The 19,974-nt window shown below is 34.5% G+C and overlaps 1 protein-coding gene across 1 annotated transcript in view; it reads left to right on the top strand.

Moving 5' to 3' along the window:
- LOC103009971 (UDP-glucuronosyltransferase 2A2) overlaps window positions 1–19,974 on the top strand; it is a 51,371-nt gene that overhangs the window by 22,656 nt on the left and 8,741 nt on the right. Inside the window, 1 exon segment of the mRNA XM_057546949.1 lies at window positions 18,363–18,511. Coding sequence (XP_057402932.1) covers window positions 18,363–18,511 — 149 coding nt within the window.

The following is a 19,974-nucleotide window of genomic DNA, read 5'->3' on the forward strand; positions in this document are numbered from 1 at the left end:
ATTACATTGTCACTCATGTTCAATTTGTGATCCATCAAGCATCTCCGGTCTAGTTTTCTATTCAGTGATTTGGCAGCTAATGCCCTTCCTAGATGTACCAAGTGTACATCTAAATGTGAGTGGACTAGAATACCTAGAGAAGGTGTAACCAAGGGAACAGGAGAGGTGATGCTTGTAATCCCAGCAACTCAGCCCCAGAGAACATGGTTACAGCAGGGAAGGCAGTGCACACGACTCAGGCCTCCTGGCTGCAATGGTGCTTGCAGCCACAGGTAACCAGGCAGCAGTGGGAGCAGTGTCTATGACTCTGTCCCTCTAACCATGGAGACACCCACAACTCCAGGCCCTCACCCCTGCCTCCAGTGGTAGTGCCTGTGAACCCAATAACGCCGAACACAGCAGAGTGAACCTGTGACCCCCACTTCCCTCCATCTTCCCCCACCCCCTGTGGAGAACAAGCCCGTGCGTGACTCAGGAGATGGCAGACAGAGCAGAAGCACCCACTATCCTGGAGCCTCAGGCAGCAATGCCAGTGACATCAGCAGCAGCAAGGCACCAGGGACTCCAAAGCAGTGACAATGCCAGCACTAGGCAACACCCATGACAGAGATAGCAGAGCGTGGAAAGTGCCTACTCTCAAATATAACCAGTCAGCGCAGGTAAGAGAAACGAAAAACCTTTGCTATAGTGCCACGTACTGGAAAACAATAGAAAGACATTGACTACTTTGAATGTGCCAGCAGAGGAACAACTCATCAAGCTCCATGAAGATCCACAGTGACATTGTACCACAAAAAGATAATGACAGTTGTCCAGAAACCAATCTTAAAATCACTGAATATCACAATCTGATAGAGAATTCAAAATAGCTATCATGAAGAAACCCCAACAAGCTACAAGAGAACTCTGAAAGTCAATTCAATGAGCTCAGGAATAAAATTAATGAATTAATTAACAGAAAGAATAATTTACCAAGGAGATTTAAACTCTCAAAAGAATCAAACAGAAATTCTGGAGCTGAAGAACGCAATACACTGGAGGTACCACACTCCCTGATTTTAAGCTATATTACAAAGTTATAATAATCAAGACACATGGAATTGACTGAAAAATGGATACATAAATCAATGGAACAGAATTGAGAGGCCAGAAATAAACCCACACATATATGGAGAATTAATTTACAACAAAGGAGCAAAGAACATACAATGGAGAAAGGATGATGCTCTCTTCAATAAATGGGTACAGGAAAAACATTTTACACAGAAATTTACATTGCAATATTGAATTACACTTTGTTTTATTGAATATCTATAATGTTTTATTTTTTATTCTTACTGTTTTTTTATTCCAAAATTATCAGTATTATATATACGTGTGTGTGTCTATATTGATATTGATGTTGTAGATATTGTTTAAAGTTGAACATATGCATCTATCCATATAAAGTGGTATTATATATTATATAATATTATATATAGTGTATATTATATAGACATATCAACTTTTTTCAGTTTATCAAAGCACTTTTATTAAATTTTTTTTTTTACTTTTTAAAAAATTTATTGAGGTATAGTTGATTTACAATATTTTATAGGTTTCAGGTGTACAACATAGTAATTCACAATTTTTAAAGCTTATACTCAATTTATAGTTATTACAAAATATTAGCTATATTTTCTGTGCTGTACAATATATCCTTGTAGCTTACTTATTTTATACATAGTAGATTGTATCTCTTAATCCCCTACCCCTATCTTGCCTCTCCTCCCTTCCCTCTCCCTAAAAAGAATTTTATATTTAACATTCTGCACTGACTCCCTGAATGAACATTAATATAGAAGTTGGCTTATCAAATGATGAACTCAATCTTCCCATTCAATGTAGGAACCTCTCATATTTACACAATAAGTGGGCCAGTATTTTTTGGCCCTGTTAAAGCTAAACGTCATACCTGAAGGACCAGCAGATTGGTAATTCTTTGCATAGGGAGTCAGAGTTAAAGTTGAGCTAATTCTTTTTTTTTTTCATAAGATGAAATTTATTACTGTCAGTAAAATATAACACTAAAGACACTAAGTACAAAATAGGTTAAATATGTAACCTCCCCACCCAATTAAGAGCTGACCCACAAGATCCAAGCAGACAACAGCTCTGAGGAAGCAGAAGGGCCATTCATTCTGCAGGAACCAAACTAGACATATCAACTTAAAAGCATTACATATGTATAATATATATGTTTGTGTATGCAATATTATATTATGGATATGTTCAAGTTTGTAAAACATTACATATGCAGAACATCTCTCTATACATTATATATAATATTAAATATATATATATATATATGTATAAGTTGAAAGTTTGTCTCTCTAGGTGCAGAGCTGTAACTTAGCAGTGGCTATATGTTTCTTTGAATTTCAATATAGACAACTATAGCATTTGAAAGTTATGGCAGTTTTATTTTCTTTTATTTTCCCCCTAGTGCATCCTTTTTTAAATACAATTTTTAAAAGTTACTTCCCATTTACAGTTATTACAAAATATTGGCTATATTCCCCATGTTGTTATGTGAGTATTAGTATGTGCAAGTATATTTACTAGCTTTGTCTTCTGAATAAGACTAAAACCCCAGTAGCACTGAACACACCTAACATGCTCATCTTGATTTTTAAGTGCCATTCTGTAATAAAATGAACCAGCATTCATTGAAGAAATGGTTGATTTTAAGGTTGGGGCTCTGAAAATAGTAGAAGATCCTGAAACATTTTGTGGTATCAGAAAGTAAAGAGTGCTTGAAAACGATGGGGTCATATCAAAAGGACATAGGAACTAATATATGAAAAAGTATCCAAAATCTGTGACAATTTGAGCAATAAAATAAATAATGATAATAAATTAAATAGAATCTATAAAAATAAATTTTTGAGTTATAGCAATATAAGTAAATAAATAATTAAATAAGTAGGAAATTCTTTAAATTCTAATTAATAAATATAGAAGGAACAACTGAATTTTTTAATTGACTGGGTTTTTAACATTACATTTACACAACCATAATAAAATTATCAAAACTAGGAATTCTTATTAAAACATTGTCAATTATCCTGATGATACCCTTTTTTCTTTCCAATATACAATCCAGGTTTCCCCCTTGTGTTTACTTGTCCAGTCTCCCTACTCTTCAATTTGTGACAGTTCCCACAGTCTTTCTTTGTTTTTTCCTTTATGAAGCATACTGGCTAGTTATTTTTCAGAATATCTCTCAATTTTTTTTTCTGGTATTCTCTTGTGATTAGGGTGAGATGATGCATTTGGGGTAAGAATACTACCAAGGCGATCTTGTGTCCTTCACGGTGTGACATAGCAGAAGCACATCATAGAGATAGGTTATCACTAGTGACCATATTTTGATCACTTAGTTAAGATGGTGTCTGCCAGGATTCTCCCTATTTCACCCTTTGTAATTAATAAGTATCTTGAAGGGAGATACTGTGAGACTATGCAAATCATGCTATTCATATGTTTGCACATATTTTTACAAACCTTTACAGTAAACTTCCAATTAATAGTTACAGAAGGAGTAATGGAAATAGAAAATCACTATTAGGCAAACTCATAGTAATAACTACTGCAGGGTATACAGAAATCTCTATACTTAATTTGAAACTTTTTATGTCTAAAATGATTATTTATTTAAAAATTTAAAGTAATTGGAAGATTTGGTTAAAGGAACATAAATGTAGGGCTTAGCTGTGCAGACTGGTTGCATGAAAAATGCACAAGCTTTAAAGAGTGAAAAAAGACTTGAGAGAGGAGGCACCAAGTAGGCAAAACCACTAACTAGATTCAAGTCTTAAGTCTATTCTCCATGCCTCTTCACCATTCTATCATATTTCCTATTTCATTTTTTAATTCAGAACTTAATTCTACATAACATCTTCTGATTTCTCTTTTGGGTCACTGTTCATTTGTACAGTTGCATTTAATCTGCTCTTCAATCAAAATTGACTTTTAAATTTTATTTGTTGAATTCTTAATTTCCAGAAATTCACTTTATTTCTTTAGCAAATTTTCACAATTATTCTTTTTAATCTCTTGTTCCTTGCCCATATTTTCGGACTTCACTTTCATAGCCTTAAATATATTGTACAAAATAATTTTATTTTTCATTTCAAACAATAATAATATTTCAAATCATTGTGCTAATATTTCTGGTCTCTGTTGCTTTTTCTGGTTCTCAGTCCTGAAGCCTTGTTTCCTTGTGAAAAGGAGCTGTTTATTTCCCTTGAAATTTTATCTGTGGGAACCTTTGAAGCTGGGGTCAAAGTTTCTTCAAAGAGCCTTTTCTAGTTTGAGCTGGAAATCCATACAAAAGCTGACTGTGTTAATTCTAAAGGAAGATTTTTTTCATCCATACAATGCCAAGTCAAAAATAGCAATTTTCCTTGCTGTAAACTTCTGTGTAAAGGAATTATTCATAAAAGTGAGGCCATATCTTGAGAATCTAACATTACATGAACATACGCAGGGTGTGGGCTCTTAGGCAAACCTTCAGACTTTCCTTCTCCCTACTCCTGCCCTATACTGTGTATTCTTCAAAGAAATGACAAGCTTGAACATCAGAATTCCTGCTTTGATCCTGCTGCCTTTTTACTTTCTTGCCAAATCAAAAATGAATTTTAATGAGGCAATTTTATATTTTATCTAGAATTTTAAATGTTTCAGTTTTACATAAGTGAAAAAATGCCTATACTTTTAAATTTATGCAAATAAATCCTTCTTCAAAATCTGAGTTCTACCTTAGTTTTCTCATATAATAAAAGAACTTAGAAATATTTCTCTACCAAATTACACATGTATGTTATGGTCAATTTCTGAACTGTATTATATATCTCTGCTCTCTCTTTGACTTTGTTTAAGCTGTTTACAACATATGAATTTTGTCATAGTGAGTAGATAAATTTATCAGTCTTTTTTTTTGAATCACTTCTGGGTTACTTATCCTGTATAAAAGGACCTTCCTCCTTTAAGATTATAATGTTATCTCAGTTTTTCTTTTTGTGGATTTATGGTTCTGTCCTATCTTCTTGTTTTCTGACTCTCTTTTGGATTCTGCTTTTTACCAATTACTACCAGAACTTAGCCTAACTATGCAACACAGCACAACCCTCAATCCTTGGTCCTGGATTTATCTTGGCATCTTCTAAGCAAACCTACTCAGTGTTTTCATTTTAGCAAAACAAATAAGCTCTCAAGGGATTTGAAATTTCAATATATCTCTTTCAAATTATTGAAATCAGTATAATTTTGTAACTGAATATAACCCTTGGTATAACTATGCCACACTTCTTAGAACACAGATACATTAATATTATCTTTTACTTCTAAGTGATACTTTTCGACCTGCTAAATAGACTCTTAAAGACTTAGCTAACTCATAATTCCATCATTCCCTTCCTCCACTAAGCAACCTCCTTCATGGGCCTTGCCCTTCCTCAATTCATCTCTACCTTATATGATCCATCTCCCTTATACTTGTAGAATAAGTATTAGTTAACTGGTTAACTTATTTTCTGCAATAATCTGTGAGATCATTTTGAATTAGAACTGTATCTTACTTGTCTCTTTATGCCCTGCGAATAATATAGAATCTGGTCTATAATAAGTGTTAAAAATTGCTTGTTGAAGGTATGAAATATCAAGAATTTGGAGAAGAATTGGAATTGGATTGAAATATGGATGGATGATTGGACACAAAATCTGTACTTCTAAATTTTACCCCTCTCTTGGATTCACAGACATGTCCAGTCTTTAACTTACACACTGCAGGTCAAAAATTCTTCTGATAGCTACTCTTCCTTTAGTGTTTCATGATTTTGCTAGTGTCATTATCACACTCTGGTGCTCAAAGTATAAACCAAGCACTTCCTTGTTAACTACTGGTCACCTTTCACTTCCCATCAGTCATTAAGACTTTCATTCTATGCTCTCCATTCACAAATCAATATTATATTCTCTCTGATACTCTCATCAAATGTTGCTTTCCTAATATTTAATTTTTAACCACTTACATATTCTTTTTTCTCTACAACTCAAATCCTATTTAGAGGCCAGAATAGTTTTATTAAAGGATATATATGATCATTTTCTGAAACTGATTTGAAAATTTGAGTAGACATATTTTTATGGAGATTAAAACTGAACCCAGAGTATAGCATTCAAGGCTCTCCAAAGTGTCTTATTTTAACTAATATTTTCCTTTTCTGCACAGTTCTTTTGTGATAGCCTCTGCTCCATACATACTGAACTAATAACTGTATACTTAAATGACCATGACTTACATATTCATCTTTTTCTCCTGTTCTTCTATTCACCTTCAGAACCCTTCTCCTGTAATCTTTGCTTCTGGGCTCAGCTGAAATGTCCCCTCCATCTTGAAGCTTTGTCTGATTTTCTTCGCATTAGAGTGACAGCATTTTCTGAGGCCCTGAAACTCTGTACCTTTGAACAGTATTTAGTATATTCCTTCTATATTATGTGATGTATGTGTTTTATCCACATGCTAACATGTGACCAACCTTATGACAAGACCTACATTTTATGTTTCCCCAAATTATTAATCATCATGTTCCAAAAGATACACCATATTATTTACTAGACTTACTTAAATGGCTTCTTCTATCACATTTTAAAATTGTCATTTAAAAATATCTTTTCTATTTTAACGTATTTAAAACAAACTCCTAGAATATGGCAATCATTTCCTCCAAAATATATAAATATTTCATATCTCCTCCTGAACAAATTTCATATAGTACTGTGCACAATTAAAAACACTGGCAAAGTTCTCTGCATGTAAGTGCCATTTCCTAACTCTAGAAATTAATTTTTAACTTGATCTATGTCTAAATTGCCACTTCATTTCTGTGCCCAGCAAATATTCAACGCTTGTAGAACAGTGAGTGAGGGAGCTGCTGTCATGGTGTCTGAGAAATGGGTTTCAGCAATTCTACTGCTGCAGCTCAGCTACACTGGCTGTGGATTCTGTGAGAAGGTCCTGGTGTGGCCCTGTGACATGAGCCTTTGGCTCAATCTAAAGGTTATTTTGGAGAGACTCACAAAAAGGGGCTACGAAGTAACTGTGTTGGTGTCTCCACAAAATCTCATCATTGATCACAACAAGCCTTCCACACTGAACTTTGAGGTGGTCCCTGTGCCACAGGACAGAGATACTGCTGAAAATACACTAAATGACTTTTCAGACCTGTCTGTTAATGTCATGACATCATTGTCACCCTAACAATCAGCAAAACAACTGCAAGAATTTTTTCTTCAAATAAGTAGACATTTAACACTTCTGTGTGAGAGTGTTGTCTACAACCAGTCAATCATGAAGAAACTCCAGGAAACCAACTATAATGTTATGATTATAGACCCTGTGATGCCCTGTGGAGAGCTGATTGCTGAGTTTCTGGGAGTCCCTTTTGTGTACACGCTAAGGCTCTCCTTGGGTAGCACAATGGAGGAATACTGTGGGAAACTTCCAGCTCCGCCTTCTTATGTGCCTGTTGCCATGGTAGGACTAACAGACAAAATGACATTTCCAGAAAGGGTAAAAAATTTAATACTTTCCATTTTCTTTGACTTCTGGCTCCAACAATATGACACTCAGCTTTGGGACCAGTTTTACAGTAAAGTATTAGGTAAGAGACTCTGCTTTTCATTCTAAAGTAGTTGTCAGAAGAAGCTAAGGAGGTTTAAGAAAAGTCTAGGAAGATGAAAGGAATATATTTTTAAAACTTTCACCTCCACATAAAATTACACAAGTGATAGCAATGAACTGTTATTCAATAAATAATTGGGAAGGGGAGGCAAGAAATATCTTGCTATGGTTACTCTTTCTTTACAGTCATCTATTTTGTAGGATACTTCAATACTTAAAAGATTGTTACCAAAACAAAATGAAATATAAAACATGCCATTAAATGTCAATCCAGTGGAAGATGTATTTTTGTCAGATGCAGGATATCACAAATAAGTCTAGTACACGAAGTTTTCATAAAGGAGGACATTTGACTTCTTGTTGGTAAAGAGAGTGTAATGTTTGTTGAAAGAGGGAGATAATCTTCTTGCCTGGTTCCAGTAATAAACTGAAACCTAAGCTATACTAACAATGGGATTAAATTTGTTTTTTAACTTACTTTGAATTTTGCTCTACAAATTTTGAAAATCATAGATTATTAGATTTAAAATTTATACCATTCTCCTGTTGGACCAGAGTACCTTCTATTCCTATCTCTTTCATAAATTTGGGATGAAACTTCAGTAAGTCCTATGTGAACTGCTTCATCATACCTGGTCATACTGAAAAGTTTCCTAGTATGTTTTATGTTTCTTGGGGGAGTATAATACAGAAACCTGGAAAATTAAATAGAAAAACTTAAAAGAGTTTACAGCTTGAGGTGTTAAAAACAGCATATTTTTCACTTCACTAGTTACATATGTTCTACTTTTAATTGCTTGCCTTTTCTAATAAAGAATAGTTATGCTTTACAATTTTCACATATCTAGCTCTTACCTGATCCCATCGGCTGAGGCTGGCTTTCACTTCAAATATTTTTTTTTTTACTGAACTATAGTTGATTTACAATGCTGTGTTAATTTCTGCTGTATAGCAAAGTGATTCAGTTATATATATGTATACATTCTTTTTTATATTCTTTTTCCATTATGGTTTATCTCAGGATATTGAATATAGTTCTCTGTGCTATACAGTAGGACCTTGTTGTTTATCCATTCTACATATAACAATGCATCTGTTAACCCAGAATTCCCACTCTATCTCTTCCCCACCTCCCTCCCCCTTGGCACCCACAAGTCTGTTCTCTATATCTGTGAATCTGTTTCTGTTTCATAGATAGGTTCATATGTGTCATATTTTAGATTCCACATATAAGTGATATCATATGGTATTTGTCTTTCTCTTTCTGACTTACTTAGGATGATAATCTCTGGTTCCAGCCATGTTGCTGCAAATGGCATTATTTCATTCTTTTTTATTGCTGAGTAGTCTTCCATTGTATATATGTACTACATCTTCTTTATCCATTCATCTGTCAGTGGACATTTAGGTTGTTTCCATGTCTTGGCTATTGTGAATAGTGCTGCTATGAACATTGGGGTGCATGTATCTTTTCGAATTATGGTTTTCTCTGGATATATGCCCAGGAGTGTGATTGCTGGACCATATGGTTCTAATTTTCATTTTTTGAGGAACCTTCATACTGTTTTCCATAGTGGCTGCACCAACTTACATTGCCACCAACAATGTAGGAGGGTTCCCTTTTCTCCACACCCTCTCCAGCATTTGTTATCACTCCAAATATTTTTGAGAGTCATGAAGAAACATGAACTAACAAACAAAAGATCATACTAGGTATTAGAAAAATTAACTAATTTAACTTCCTTAATGTAGTAGTTTGCTAGGGATGCTATAACTAAATCTAAAAGACTAGATGGCATAAAAAAACAGAAGTTTATTTTCTCACAGTTCTGGAAGCTAGAAGTCCAAGACCAAGGTGTTGTCAAGGCTGGTTTCCCTTGAGGCCTATCTCTCCGGCTTGTAGATGGTCACCTTCTTGCTATGTCCTCTCACGGTCTTTCCTCTGTATATGTACATTCATAGTGTCTCTTCCTCTTCTTATAAGATGATCTGTCATGTTGGATTAGGGACCCACTCTTATAACCTCATTTAATTTTAGTTATCTCTTTAAAGGACCTATCTTCAAATACAGTCAGACTTCAATATATTAATGTTAGAGGAACATAGTTCAGTCCATAACACTGATTTTTAATAGACACATTGTTTCACAGAACTAATACTCAAAAGAACCCACTTTAAAAATCCTTAGATTTACACATGATTTTGAATTTACACTGAATTGATTTCACAGTAAATAATTTAACAGCTGATAAGAACTTCCTGGGTATAGGCAGTGTGTGGATTTAAGGTAAATAAGACCAGGGCCTTGGCCTCAATTCTTCCCTCACAAATAAACACAAAACACAGAATTAGAAATATACTCTGATTATTAGAAATGCTGCCCTAGTTCTAATCGATAACTTTCTAGGACATTTGTCATATTATACATAAATAGAGGAAAGGTATAGGATTCTGTATGTATACGTATTATGAAACAAATATAGTCCTTAGGATCAATGGCAAATTTTTAACTCTAACATCTTTAATAGGTTTTTCTTTTACTGTAAGTACTGTCATTGATTTTCATTGCTGTACTCTAATGTTCTTTATTAAGCAATTCTGAATGCACTATGAGTAAAATTTCATTTCTGATGTCATGATAAAAATAACTAATATAAATTGCTAAAAAATTCAAATGGAACAAAAGTATATATAATGAATGATAATTAGCTTCATGTTTCTCCTACATAAGCACTATTAACTTTTCTTGTTTTTACATCAAGATATTGTCTATGTATTATTAAACATAAATATACATTTTTTTCTTTCTTTTACCAGTAGGAACAGTGACTAAATATTCATGTTTACGTATTTTTTCACTTAATATAGATTTGACATCTTTCCACACAACATGTTAAAATCTACATTATCCTTTATATTGATTTAGTAATATTCATATGAATGGATATAACAAATCATTGAACTGGTCTAGTGTGAAAGCTATACTTTGATTGTTCCAGCTCTGGTGTTACAAAAAAAAAAAAAATATATATATATATATATATATATATTGTCCTAAACATTGGTACTTATATCTCTGCCACAATGCCCTCTAAAATTTTTGAAACATTTAACCTTTATCTTCAGACCTTTTCTTAGGTGGTCAGCAATTATTCCATTTTCTTATGGGCTGTTTATTCTATTGATCTCTAACTGGTCTGGAATTTTAGGGACTCTAAAGCCTTTTTTTCTATGATATGCATTACAAACATCTTTTTAAGCCCATCAGTTGACTTAGGAATTTTAAACTAACTTACATCAACATAAAAATATTTTTATATATTTTAAAATATTAACACATGAAGTTTCAGATTTTAGAAAATATCATACCAATAAAAAGTGAAAAAATGTAAGTATACAGTTGATGTAAATAATAAACTTCTGTGTGCCCTACAAGCAAGTTAAGAAATAGATAGTCATCAGTTTCTTAGAAACATGCTTCTTCCAGTAAAAACCACAAGTCTGACTTTGGTGAACATTTTCTTGGAAATTTGATGTCTACCATTATATGTGATTTCCTCAACACTCTATTGTTTAGTTTATTTAAATATTATACAAATACAAGCATAGATGTGCTGCTTATGCTCAATACTCTTAAAGATGAAATCATGGGTTTTTTTTTAAGCTCTATAGATAGTGTTCTGTTGTGTGACTACATCATGACATTCTGTGGATGGACAACTATCTATTTACAATTTTTTTTATATAATGCTGCTATTATGAACATTCTTGTATATATCCTCTGTTGTAATAACAGAGCAATAGTATCAATAGGATGTAAATTGTATATATATATATTTTTTCCCCTACTAGGTAATTTCAGACTTTTCTCAAAAAATTATACTCCAACCAAGACTATACAAAATTTTACCTTAACCAACAGCATTTTAGTCCTCACAGTACCACATCCTTACTTAGCATATGATTGAATGACTTTTATTAACAGTCATCAGCAACTGTTGCCATGTTCTAATTTTATAACCCCTCAAAATAATGATTTTTTTTAAGTTTGGTCAATGTGGTAGGTCTGAAATTGCATCTTAGGTTTTACTTAGATTTCTATTACTAAGATTAAGTAACTTTTCATATTTTTGGGGCCATTTTTATTTCTTTTTCAGTGAATATCCTTCTCATGTCTTTTGCCCATTTTTTCTAATGGGTTTGCTTGTGCTTTCATTATTGATTCAATAAATTCCTTGTATACTCTATATAAGCCTTTGTTAGTTTCCTGTATTGCAAACATCTTCTTGGCAGTTTATGATGTGCTTCTCATTCTCCTAAATATCATATGAAGACCTTCAGGTTTTAAACTTAATGGAGTCAAATTAATTAACCATTTTCTTTATGCACTTGAGGAAACCCTTTCTTACTCTGAAAGCATAAAGATTTCCTTTTATATTGTCTCCAAAGAAGCTATGGTCTTGCTTTGCTTTTGAAGATTTTAATCTACTTACTAATTTATTTTTGTGCATTTTGTAGGTTGCGCTCAATTTCTTTTCTTTTCACCTTCCTTCCTTTGCTGTTCCTCCTTCTTCCTTCTTTCCTGCCTCCTTCCCTCTCTTCTTCTCTCCTCTCCTTTCTTTCTTCTTACCCTTGCCCAGGGATAAAGAGTTGTACCATTACTATTTATTCAAGGCTTCTTCTTTTCCCTAGTTTACTACAATGCTTGCTTTATCATTCAGAAATTTCACTACTTAAGTGGTTTTTCTTCTATTCATTATCTTTCTTTCTTGTACTTGTTCTTTTTTCTAGCTTTATTAAGACATAATTGACATATAACATTGTGTAAGTTTAAAGCGCACAACATGATGACTTGATACACACAGAAGTATAGCGAAATGTTTACTACAGTAATGTTAGTTAGCACATCCATCACCCCACCTATTTTACTTTTTTTGTGGTGAGAACATTTAATGTCTACTCTCTTAGCAGCTTTCAAGTATATAGTACAGTATTGTTAACCATAGTCATCATACTGAATATTAGATCCCCAGAACTTATTCATCTTATAACTGAAAGCTTGTACCCTTTGACCAACATCTCCCTAAGTCTCCCCCTCCCAACCCTGACAATCACCAATCTAGTTCCCATTTCTTTGAGTTTGGCCTTTTTTTTTTTTAAGATTCCACATTTCAGTGAGATCATACAGTATTTGTTTTCCTCTGTCTGACTTATTTCACTTAGAATGTTTCATTCATTTTGTCACAAATGTCAAGATTTTCTTCTTTTTCATGGCTGAATAATATTCCATTATGTATATATGTGTGTGTGTGTGTGTGTGTGTGTATCTATATATATATACCACATCTTCTTTACCCACCCATCAAAAATTAGACTTATGGACTGTGGCTGGGAGGGGCTGGAACTAAGTGTGTGGCCCTTTCAGTGTCTCTGAGAGCACAGACAGGAGTGTCTCTTACTGGGTCCTTGTGTGGCAGATCTGCTAATGGACATGTAGCTGTGATGGGGTTGCAGCTAAGTAGGGAACTCTTCGGGATCTCTGGGGACACAGGCTTGAGTGTATTTTGCTGGGTCTGCAAGTTAGCAGGATTTTTCACAGACTATGGCTAGAAGGGGCTAGAGCCAATTTAGGGCCCTTTCAGAATCTACAGGTTGTAGCTCAAAGTGTCTCCCTCTGGGACCCCGAACCCTCAGGACGGCAGGCAGACTGCGGCTGTGAGCAGGCTGGAGTCAAGTATAGGAGCCTTTCAGGATCTCCTGGGGTGCAGAGAGGAGTACCTCCTGCCTGGCTGCTGTGCCAGCAAGGCTACTTGAGGACTGTGGCCGGGAGGGGCTGCAGCCCAGTTACAGGGCCCTTTCAGAATCTACAGTCGGACCAAGTTTAGCAAACTTGCCTCCAGGGATCCCATAGGTGCTTGAGCCAGTTCATGGGCCACTTCAGGGCCCACAGCTGGGACTGAGGTTTGTGTGTTTCTTACTCGACATGCAGGTGGGCATGACTCTTCTTGGGTTCCTTGGCATATTGTGTTGGTGACAGAACCAAAGAGAAACAGGCTGTAGCTGAGTTCTCAGGGGTACAGAGCTTTTTTCCATGTCTGCAACCAGGATCACACTCTGTGGGTCTGTCACCTGATTGCAAACTTGCCTTCTCAAAAGGTCTTTGTCTGTCTAGTACTGCACCTGGATTTCACAATCTCCTATCTGTATCCTGAATCTCCCACAAAGGCACATTTGTCTGTGGATAAATGCCAAGTCATTGTTGTTGAGGGGTGGGAGGATACATGAGAGACATCTTATTTGGTCATCCTGCTCAAAATACCTGGAAGGGTAATACCCTCTCCCCTTGTATCTCTTCTAGAGCAACTTGGTTATCCTTAACTCTTTGCTCTTCTATTATAGATTTTAAAAATTAAATGTAAAATTCTACAAAAATTATCAAGTTTCATGAACCTTGGGATTTTGAGATTTTAATAAGAATTACAAGGAATCTGTAGATTGATTTGGAGAGAATGGACATCTTTATGAATTTTGATTTTCCTATCAATGAACATGATAGCTCTATTTATTTTTCTAAAATGGGTTTCAATAAGACTTTATAATTCTAATCAGACATAGTTTACACAACTCTTATACAATTATTCAAAAATTAGAAGTTAAAGTATATATTTTAGTTATATTTTCTTTTATTCATACACACAAATTACAGTGGCCATTTCAGAATATTTTGTATCCACTGAAATTATCAGACTCTTATATTTATTCTAATAATGTATCTGTATATTCTTTTGGAATATACAGAGAGTTTCAGTGTATCTAAACACTCAAGAGCAGAGACTCAGGATTGAAAATCGCTACAGGAACCAGTGCCTGGGTAGGAACACCTGAACTATAATTGGTGAATTGCTGGAGGTTCAGTGTGGACAAAGGGGTATTATCAGATCCTAACTGACCTGCGGAAGAAAAATACCCAATGCCAGGCCCCTCTAGCCTACCACATGGAAAAGGGATATACCCAACTCTAGACCATCCTGCCCCAAATAAAGTGGGAGAATAAATTGAGAAAGAGTTGTGATGAGTCCAGAGGCATAAACTCAGTAAAATACTGAGACCAATCTTAGGGCTATAGACTGCTTCTCTCCCCACAATTTACCAACACATTTAAAAGGCCTATTTACCATAGTTTCTTTTACCCAGTTCATCATGACTGGCTATGAAGAAAAAATTACAAGGCATACCAAAAGGCAAAAACACATTTTGAGTAGTCAGAACAATCATCAGAACCAGAGATGGCAAGAATGTTGTAATTATCAAAACAAGGACCTAAAACAACTCTGATTAATATGCTAAAGGCTCTAAATGCATAAAGTGGACAGCATGTAAAAACAGATGAACTGTATAAGCAGAGAAATGCAAATCCTAAGAAAAACCAAAAAAGGAGAGATAAAAAAATGTAACAAAAATGAATTCAAAGATGAAATTATACTAACTCTTTATAGTCATTTTTAGAGGATAAAAGCTGAGGGAATAAGTTCTAACTCATTTTATGAGGATAGCATTACCTAAATGTCAAAACCAGGCAAAGACATTACAAGGGAAGAAAGCTACAGATCAATATTTCTCATAAACATAGAGGCAGAAGTCCTCAACAAAATGTTAGAAAATTCTGCTCTGTGAAAGACAATGTCAAGAGAATGAAAAGACAAGGCACAGACTGGGAGAGAATATTTGCAAAAGACAGGTCTGATAAAGAACTGTTATCCAAAATGTTTTTTCAAAACACTTAAAACTCCACAATAAGACATCATGAAACCTGATTAAAAAGTAGACCAAGGACAATAACAGATACTGCACAAAGGAGATGTATAGTTGGTAAATAAGCATATAAAAAGATGCTCCATGTCATTTGTTTTGAGGGAAATGCAAATTAAAATAATAATGAGATACCACTACACATCTATTAGAATGGCCAAAATGCAAAACACTGACAACACCAAAAGCTGGAAAGTTGTGGAACAGGAACTCTCCTTATTGCTAGTGGGAATGTAAAATGGTACAGCCACTTGGGAAACACTTTGGTGGTTTCTTATAAAAGTAAACATACTCTTACCATACTACCACACTCCTTGGTATTTAACTAAAAGAGTTAAAAACATGTTTACACGAAAATGTGCACGTGGATATTTATAGAAGTTTTATTCATAATTGGCAAAACTTGGAAGCAATCACGTTGCCCGTCAGTAGGTGAATGGATAAACTTGGAAGCAATTAAGTTGCAGATCCAAACAAAGGAATATTATTCAGCTCTAAAAAATGAGTTATTGAGCCACAAAGAGACATGGAACAATGGAAGAACCTTAAGTCCCTATTATTAAGGAAAAAATCCAATCTGAAAAGTCTACCTACTGTACGATTCAAACTCTGACATTCTGGGAAAGGCAAAACTGTGGAGACCATAAAAAAAAAAAAATCAATGGTTGCTAGGGGGTTACATGGGGGTGGGGGATTTATAGGCAGAGCACGAAAGAATTTTGGGGTAGTGAAAATACTCTGTATGATACCATAATGATTGATCATGTCTTTATTATTTGTCCAAAACCACAGAATTTATAATACTAGGAGTTAATTATAATGTAAACCACAGACTTTGGATGATTATAATGTTTCAGTGTGGGTTCATCAATTGCAACAAACGTACGATTCTGTTAGGGGATGTTGATACTGAGGGAGTCTATGCATGTGTGAAGACAAGGGTACGTGGGAGATATCTCCACTTTCCCCTCAGTTTTGCTGTGATCCAAAAATTGCTCTAAAAAAGTAAAGTATTAATTTTTAAAAAGTGATACAGAAATTATGCATATTAGTTTTCTCACATGCCTTTGAAAGAAATGAATAAGCTAAGGAGCCTAGAAAAGTTATTTCTAGATTGATATCTGTGGCTTGCATGACTTACCACCGAGAGATTGGTAACTGTCCTCTGCTGAATTCCCTCCATCCAACTCACCTACATCAAGCCTTTTGCCATACATTCAGGCTACCTCTAAGAATTCTTTGAAACTGAAAGGCATCTCAGTAGACTCACCATGTAGGATTAAAGTAATAGATGCAAACAATAACACTATTTACATGGTAATTCAAATTTAATGGCCATTTATCAATTATTTATATAATTTTCCACTGTGTTCATAACTCATTTTGTGTAATAATATAACTATAGGAAAAAGATTGGTGGTAAAGTTTAATTCCATATTTTTGTTTTACAAGTCTTCAGCATAACATTTAGGATGTCTTATGAAAGTATTTAACAACTTTTGCATACTTTTGCTCAGTTTTGTTCTCCTCACATTTGATTGGCTTTGTATTTCATACTGCGCATAACTGTTTCAAATATAGAACTTTAGTGACTACTTTAAGCTAGGTCTTAAAATGTGGTCTACAGGTTTACACAATAATTTCACCTAAGGACTTAGTAATCAAGGCAGGATGTCACACGCATGGAACAAGACATCTAAAGAACAATAACATATTGGTGGGAAACTGTGGGGCAGTGTTCTCATCCAGTCTCTGGCAATTTCAAGCTCAGTGTCCTTGGAAATTGCTTCCTTATTATCAAATTAAATCATTGCCTATATAACTTCAGACATATATCCAAGCACTACAAAGTAGTAATGATTCTAAAAAGAGGTTATCCAACCTGGGGTATACATGATCACCAATTCTGAATAGAATCCTTAAGAAAGGAACATTCTCATCTGAATTTTTCTTTACTTAGATGCAAAACACGTTTTCTGTGTACACGAATGATTGACTTGGTAATTTGCAAATACTCGTTCTTCTCCACAAATCTCCTAAAATGAATACTTAGAATCTGTTCCTTTCAAAAAACATCATTTAAAGTTAACACTAAAATAAGTGTGTGATATTAATAATGCATACATGTGTACTCTACATTCCAAAGGGGGTTGTATTAGGTATAAATTACTCAGGGATTTCCCACTGAGAAAATAATGGCAAATCATTATTTGCCACTAGTGATGAGATTTGACTCAGCAAGATAAGGTAAACTGATATTGGTGGGATTCTTCAACAATACGAGTGATCCAGGAATTGTAACAAGCTGAAAGGTAGAAATACAGTCCTGACTGGAAATTAGAAAACCACTGAGAATTGATTTGGTGTTAATATGTTGGGGCTAATCTGTCATCTGTCCTTTAATTGGAGAAAAACAGTGAGTATTAAATCCATCAGTACTTGGAGTTGTGGCTAAAATTTTTGATTGAATTTATTTCCTGAAAGAACTTATTTTTGTAAAAGAATTTTATTTTTATTTGATTTTATTGATTTTATTTTTATTTTACATATTACTGTTCTTTCACTACTCATTCTCTCTCCCTCCTTCCCACCTCCCGCCTTCCTCTCTTCCTTCCTATCCTCTTTCCTTTCTTCCTTCCCTCCCTTTCTGCCTCCTTCCTTATTACTTTAAATTCCCTTTCCTTTTAACATCTAGACGTGATAAGTAATCTAGAGAAACTAGATTTATTTTTTTCCTTAATAGCACATCAGAAAATTAGTGGCGCAATTTTTCCCCAGCAAATATTTATGCTAATAACTTCTAGCCAACTTTCTTCATTTTCTCCAGGAAGACCCACTACGTTATGTGAGACTATGGGGAAAGCGGAAATTTGGCTAATCAGGACATATTGGGATTTTGAATTTCCTCGTCCATACTTACCTAATTTTGAGTTTGTAGGAGGATTGCATTGTAAACCTGCCAAACCATTACCTAAGGTAGGTCTATTACAGTGGAGGGCTCTTTTGTACCTTATGATAAAATCCTGATTTTCCCTTAAAGCTTACAGTGTCAATAACAGAGCTATGCTGCTGGATGTCTTCAGTTTGCTACACCAAATCTATTTTCAAAATCATAGGGGTCTTTTATGAATGATATTACTTTTTTTTTACTTTACTTTGATATTTAAGCAGAGAATGAAGTCTGCCAACTGACATGTTAAAAATATCATTGTGTCCCTAGTATAGATATTGGGTTGAAGAACAGGAAGCTAGAGCCTTGGAAATCACTAAGAAGACTGCTGTAGTCTTCCTAACAAGCATGATAGAGTTATGAATAGGGACATTTACTACGATCATTTGAGTGATAAAGATGCTTTCGTGAGTCTTGGCAGACTCTTACTGACAGGCTTTGGTCAGTAAGAAGAAGTGTTGATGGAAGACATGGAATCAGACAGGGCCTCTTGGAGAGCAATGAGATTTACTGAGCCAGGAAACAGTTAGTTGAAAAAGCTTTTTTGAGATGGCAATGATGAGTTAAATTTCAAATTCACTTTAAGAAGTCTAAAGAGTTTTCAGGTGGGGATTTCTAGAAATCATCTGTTAATACAAGGTTTCAGTCCCAGCAGAGAGCATTAGAAATAAATTGGGAGTCATCAACATAAAGTAGAAATCATAAAACTGAGAAACCCAAACGCTGAATTGGTTCTTTATGACCATGATATCAGGGGGTTTTTTGGAGTAAAAAAGAAGATCATATACCCATATTCCAATGTTATCAAAGAATAAATATGGACTGCCAGAAATATTGGAAGAAAACAATATTGAGAAACAAAGGAGAATAATAGGTAAATACAGTAAGAATATTGTATTTATCTTTATCAATAGGCAGTGGAGAGACAGATATTCATTTGCTTGGGTTGTGGGTAAACAAACATAATCTCTGTAGAAGATAGCAGGTTAAATGTTGTTCCCAGGAGAGTTCTTGATTTCTGTTTAGAGTAAGATGGATATTGAAGTTTAAAACTTTACTTCAGGATTCTGAATATGCTTTTCATACCAACTAAGGTATAGCTGAAGACAAGCTCTATTGAGTGTTATCACTGAAGATAGTAAACCAATATCTAAAATAAATAAAGGTACAGAAAGAGATAGGACATATCCCATGGCTCCTTAGGTAATACCTTGCCACATTATTATGTTTATCCTTCCAACCCCACTTTTCACATGCAGACAATTTCACAAAAATGACTCAGACGTGTTTCACAAGATGGGAAATTTATTCCATCCCAAACCCAATTATTAATATAGATATTTGGGCAATACTAATCTTGGCTTATATCTCTGATGAAAGAATTATGCCAGTCACTGGATACACAGAATAGAAAAGAAATGAGAGTTAAATCAAGAATCCAAATCAAACAGGTAAGTGTGTAAGTCTTAATATACCTGTGTGTATATGT

This window comes from Balaenoptera acutorostrata, chromosome 5 (genome assembly GCF_949987535.1).
Source record: "Balaenoptera acutorostrata chromosome 5, mBalAcu1.1, whole genome shotgun sequence".
Taxonomy (NCBI): domain Eukaryota; kingdom Metazoa; phylum Chordata; class Mammalia; order Artiodactyla; family Balaenopteridae; genus Balaenoptera; species Balaenoptera acutorostrata.